General features: G+C 40.3%; 1 protein-coding gene across 1 annotated transcript in view; it reads right to left on the bottom strand.

Annotated features, from left to right (window-relative positions):
- The window catches only part of rpl18a (ribosomal protein L18a), a 5,079-nt gene extending 150 nt beyond the window's left edge, over positions 1-4,929 (bottom strand). The window contains 4 exon segments of the mRNA NM_001292258.1: positions 365-474; positions 2,984-3,113; positions 3,876-4,055; positions 4,875-4,929. Coding sequence (NP_001279187.1) covers positions 365-474; positions 2,984-3,113; positions 3,876-4,055; positions 4,875-4,892 — 438 coding nt within the window. The 5' untranslated portion in view covers positions 4,893-4,929.
- Between the last annotated feature and the right edge of the window lie 444 nt (positions 4,930-5,373).

The following is a 5,373-nucleotide window of genomic DNA, read 5'->3' as shown; positions in this document are numbered from 1 at the left end:
GGAATACAAAAAAGCCATGATAGTTTAACAGGAAATGCTGCTTGTTTATAATAATAATCCTTGTATTTGATACAGTGCCTTATTACGTCTTTGAGATGTCTCAAAGCGCTTCACAGAATATACTAAATTTGACTATATTTTGTGGGCGAAAGGCAGCAGCCAATTTCGCACAGCAGCGTTCCACACAGTCATGGACTGAGTAACGGAATTACTCTTATTATTACTTTTCTGAAAGAATTATTACCCCTGGAAAAGCGATCGACTAACAATCGGGTTTCTACTTACTGCTAGTTAAGCAGACGTGTGTGGAGTAAGGAAACTTCGGGTTTAGAAGATGACAAGCAAACGTATATTCAGTACTTACATGGAACTGCTTGACAGCAGGTCTACGACACTTGCTCGATGGGATCTCTTCCACCTTCATGATCTGAATAGAGTGGGCACGAGCGCGATGGCGAGCCCCCATATCACGGTCTACAGAAGAAAATCAAAAAAAGGAAAATTAAGAAAACCTTTAGGACAACTGTGTGCAAAAAAAGTCAAGTTTAAAAAACATGCTACTGTAATTATACCTGAGAAGCACATGGCTATTTTATTCAGAACAAATATATGCTCCTATTTAATTGTGAACGGAGTAAACAACAGTGACAGGAAGCAAGCCCAGATGTGTCCTAAACCTCGATTCATGTTATTTCAGCTTTAAAATTTATACCATCTGAATAATATATAACATTTCTGCACAATTACCAGAAACACCTGAAAATCATAAAAGGAATAATTATTTAGGGCTAAACAATTGTATCTGGGTGATAATTTTTAATTTGTTGGTGACAAAACAGAGTGTAGTTGATTGAAGAGGACTTTAAGCAACTTTAGGAGAATATGATTTGTGAATTTCGCAGAAAATTAACAGATGAAATGTAATGCAGAAAGGTGCGAAGTGATGGATTTTGGGTGAAAGAATAAGCAGAAAAGGTATACAGGTTTAATAATACTTGCATTTGATATAGCGCTTTTTCATGTCTTCTAGATGTTTCAAAGCACTTCACATCAAGTGAATTGACTCTATGTTTGTGGGCGAAATGTGGCAGCCAATTGTGCACAGCAGTGTCCCACAAACAGTCGTGGATTGAAATTACCGATTTATTATTTTTTTAGAGGGATTATTATCAGGCTTGTGGAGCAAGGAAACTTGCCCAAGGTTTCACTCTGCTGGGAATCGAACCCAGGTCTCTCGCTTGCAAAGAGAAGATCTAAGAGTTGATATACACAAATCTTTAAAGATGGGATAGTAATCTGACAGGAATAACTAATGGAATCTTCAGTTTAGATAAACAGGGGGCTTGGAACATAAAGTAAATGGATAATGCCGGACTGATATCGGTGACCCCTGGTAGAGGAAGCATGTCAAAGCAGGAGAAACGGTACAAAGGAGATTCATGAGGATACCAGGCATGAGGTTTACTTAAGAGAGACCTTCTTATGAAGAATTTCTTATGAACAGGAGGGTCAGTAACTACTGTTGGGAGGTGAGTTAGCAACTGGAGGACATATTACCAAATAACTTTTGCCTCTGCAGAATCCATATTAGTTATTAATAGGAAATTAAATATTTGAAAAGCAGGAATATTAAAAGTACGAGAAAGGCTAGAATTTTGAGAATAAATGAATAGCTCCTTCAGAGAGCTAGCAAAGGTATAATGGGCAGTTCGGTCTCTTTTTGCGTTGAAAATTTCTATAGTTTTTTCTATAGTTTTAAGTAATTTGTAACTAGAAAATGAGTGTTAAAAATGCAGCACAAGATGTATGTTGTAATTATTCAAAACTCAATACGTGTATGTTATGCTCATTTTAGGTGTTAAAACTAAGCAGCAGCATAATAAAACAGAATTCTCACTTAAGTTTGCAATAGTCATATAAGAGCAAGCTCAACTCCACTCCAGACTTCAAGGGCATTGTATGAAGGCTTTCACTCACATCGTCAAAATGTTATTTGCAGACTCAAAATTCAGAAGGAGCTGACACTATACGCTCAAAAAAGCCAAACTTGCAACTTTTTCTCATCCAAGCAAATGGCTCTTAGATGCATGAGCATAATTTTTGCTAAATATTAAATTGACAACTAGAAACCTCATTTGACATAAAATCATAGAAATCTGTCATCAACTGAGAATGTGTTCCACACCACTGAACATTTATTGGCATCCTTTTGGTCATTGACAAATTTCTTGCCGCAAGCTAATCTTTCACTGAATTTAAATCTGGTTCAAGGAGCTACTTTTACCTTTTTTTACTACGAGTTGCTTACTGGTGTGATACATGCAAAGGACAAACTTCTACCTCCACTTCATGTGCATGGGTAACTTTGCACTTCAAAATGAACGATGAATTGAATTAGTTTAAGGCATTAAAGTGCTTAAGAGTTTCCAAAGTTTTTCATCAGAACTTATGTTACAAATATAAAAATGTGATAATTTGCAAAAGCAGATTGTGGTGAAACAATAATAATCCTTGTATTTGATATAATGCCTTTCACGTCAAGAGGCCATCCCAAAGCCCCTCACACGATTTGCGAGTAGTGCCACAGGTTCTTTAAAGTCCACCTGAACAGACAGATAGGACATTGATTTAACATCTCATCTGAAGGGCAACACCTCCAAAAGGCAGCACCTCCGATAATGCAACCCATCCCCAACACTACATTGGATTGTCAGCTTAAACTATGCGAGTTAAAAATCATAACATTTGAGTTGAACCCATAACCTTCAAGTTGAGGCTGCTACCATCTGAGTCAGGCTGATAGATAGGAAGGGCGCTTCTGTGGAGAAAAATTCTGTCTACAACAGGATAGCTATGGAGCATAAAAGACCTGAATAAATCAGGTATCCCTCCTGTCTACAAAGCAACAATGTTCTAAATACAAATTTATAATTTACAAAACAATAAAAGGGGATAACTGCAAACTGGTAAAGTAAATACTTACAGCACAGAGTGACAGCACCAGCAGTGGTCAAGTCCCTGTACTCCCTGTACATGTTGTGGGTTCCACTGCGAGAGTCATAGCGCAGCCAAATTCCAAAGTTCTTCACCTTTTCTGGTGTTTTCTCATAAACCTGAAAAAGATGTGCAATGTGTTGGCTGCAATCTTCAACAAGTAAGTGCAGAATTCATGTCAACTAATGTCACATTATTTAAAAAGATGTTTGTGTAGAACTAGCTTGTTTTTACATTTCATGGGTGACGCTATGCCTTTTTTCCCCTAGATTATGATCTTAAATCATGGTAGATCAAACCTACAAACAACTTTAAAAGGGAAGCATTTTAAAAGGATAGGCTTCGGGATGCAAGGTGGTTAAACAAGTGGGAAAAGACCTAGCAACCCTCCTAAGAGGATGAGGCATCCAAACCAATCTTAAGCACATTGTTATAAAAAGCTAAGCTGATCAACCAATCCTTCCATCCACCTGGAGAATGGTGCAAAAACCCTAGAAAAGAAACTCTAGGCCAAAGCAGAACTTGCACACTATTTATTTGTATGCCATAACATAATTTAAGAATTCCAAAATCAATTAATATTTGCTGACAACTCAAAATGGCAACTGGAAGAATTTGCATTCTGTCACTTTTTGGGAAGTTCTGGGCAATCATAGGAAAACCACCCAAAAAACACTCAGCTTCAAATGTGCATCTTAACAATCAAAATGAGAAACTCATTACATGGGACATTTTGACACAAAACTTCCATCAAAACACTCCAATATAAGTGCACTTAAAAATGGATACACAGTGAATAAACAAATTTTAAAACTGTGATGTACAAGATCAGAGATACCAGTCTTTTTGACTTTCACTCCTGTTCAAGGAAAAAAGCTTACCTGGCCACAATATACAATTTCACCAGCAGATTTTTTCAACTTCTTCATCAGCGAAATGAAGTACCAAAATCTAGACTTGGCAACAATTTGGTTGGGAGCAAAGATGCGCATTCGATACAAAGGAGGACAGCAATCCTTGGTGGAGGGCAAACGGCGCCCAATCACCTTGTACTCCTTGAGCTGAAACATACAATTAATAACATTAGAATGCAATACTGACTGAGTTTATTAAAAACAAATGCTTGCTTAGCATGTACTGCCTGCCTTCCATTCCACTTTCAGGAACACTTTTAACATCTCTGGAAGGTGACATGGCCAACTCATTTTTGCATAATGCATTAAAATAATGAATCACAATATTGTTGAGATTTTGTGCAAAAACGGAGCTTAAAACTCCTCTCCGTGCAAATACCAATGAGGGTGGGGGGTGCAATTAATTATTGCATGTCATACTTATTGAAGGTTACTTTTAACAGATTACCAAATCAGCATAAACCTATTAAAATGGTGACTGTCAAACAAATGGGAAAATCGTGTAGTATAAAGCCTTCATCCCATTGTAAGCCAAATGTAACTCAGTCTCTTAAAAGTTACGCTATAAACCGTCTGCATGGACCAGGCGGGGGTTTGGTCACATCCCATGAATTGGCTCAGGATTGCATTGAAGAGCAGCAGAGCCCTGGTTTTGAAGTCGGGGTTAGGGAGGGGATCCTCCTCGCTGAGTGAGCAGTTTCCTGCCTCTTTTATTTATATGAATGTGTATGAGGCTGCGCTCATTGCCGGGGCCGGGCGGCTGGGAGCTCGGGGGCGGCAGCACATGGTCTGGCCTTCCCCGCCGCCATGTTGAGGATCGCTCCCCGGCACCGGGAGCCGCTCCCACGCCCCGCTCCCCCGCCACACAGCGCCCGGCCCGACCGCTCCGGAGCCCTGGGGTCACGCCGAGGAAGTGCGGGCCTCGGGTGGCAGATTCGCGGGTAAAGAGGCCGCGGCGCCACGTACGGTGCCCGAAGCCTTCATCGCTGCCTCTCGCTCGCTCGCCTGCTGTCGAAAAGAGGAAGTTACGTCACGGCAGAGCCGGGTAATCAGCTCTCACCGGATGTGAGGTCAGCCGCGGGCGCTGATTGGTTGAGAAGACAGCCAGCGCCTGCGCAGGCCGGGAGTGGACATGCGCACAATGGATGAGATGCAGCAAATACGTCTCTGTCTGATCTAATGCCTTTCCCCACCCAATAATAAATAATAATCCTCGCATTTGATACAGCGCCTTATCATGTCTTTGAGATGTCTCAAAGCGCTTCACACAATATACTGTAAAGTAAATTGACCGTATATTTTGTGGGCGAAACTCAGCAGCCAATTACGCACAGCAGTGTCCCCACAAACAGTCGTGGATTGAGTGAGTAATCAAATTACTTTTCATCAAAAAAAGTTTTGAAGGGATTATTACCCCTGGAAAAGTGATCCGCCAATCGCCTAACAACCGGATTCCTACTTAACT

The sequence above is a fragment of the Callorhinchus milii genome, unplaced genomic scaffold (genome assembly GCF_018977255.1).
Source record: "Callorhinchus milii isolate IMCB2004 unplaced genomic scaffold, IMCB_Cmil_1.0 Scaffold5, whole genome shotgun sequence".
NCBI classification, from domain to species: domain Eukaryota; kingdom Metazoa; phylum Chordata; class Chondrichthyes; order Chimaeriformes; family Callorhinchidae; genus Callorhinchus; species Callorhinchus milii.
This window is presented reverse-complemented; position numbering and strand designations above follow the sequence as displayed.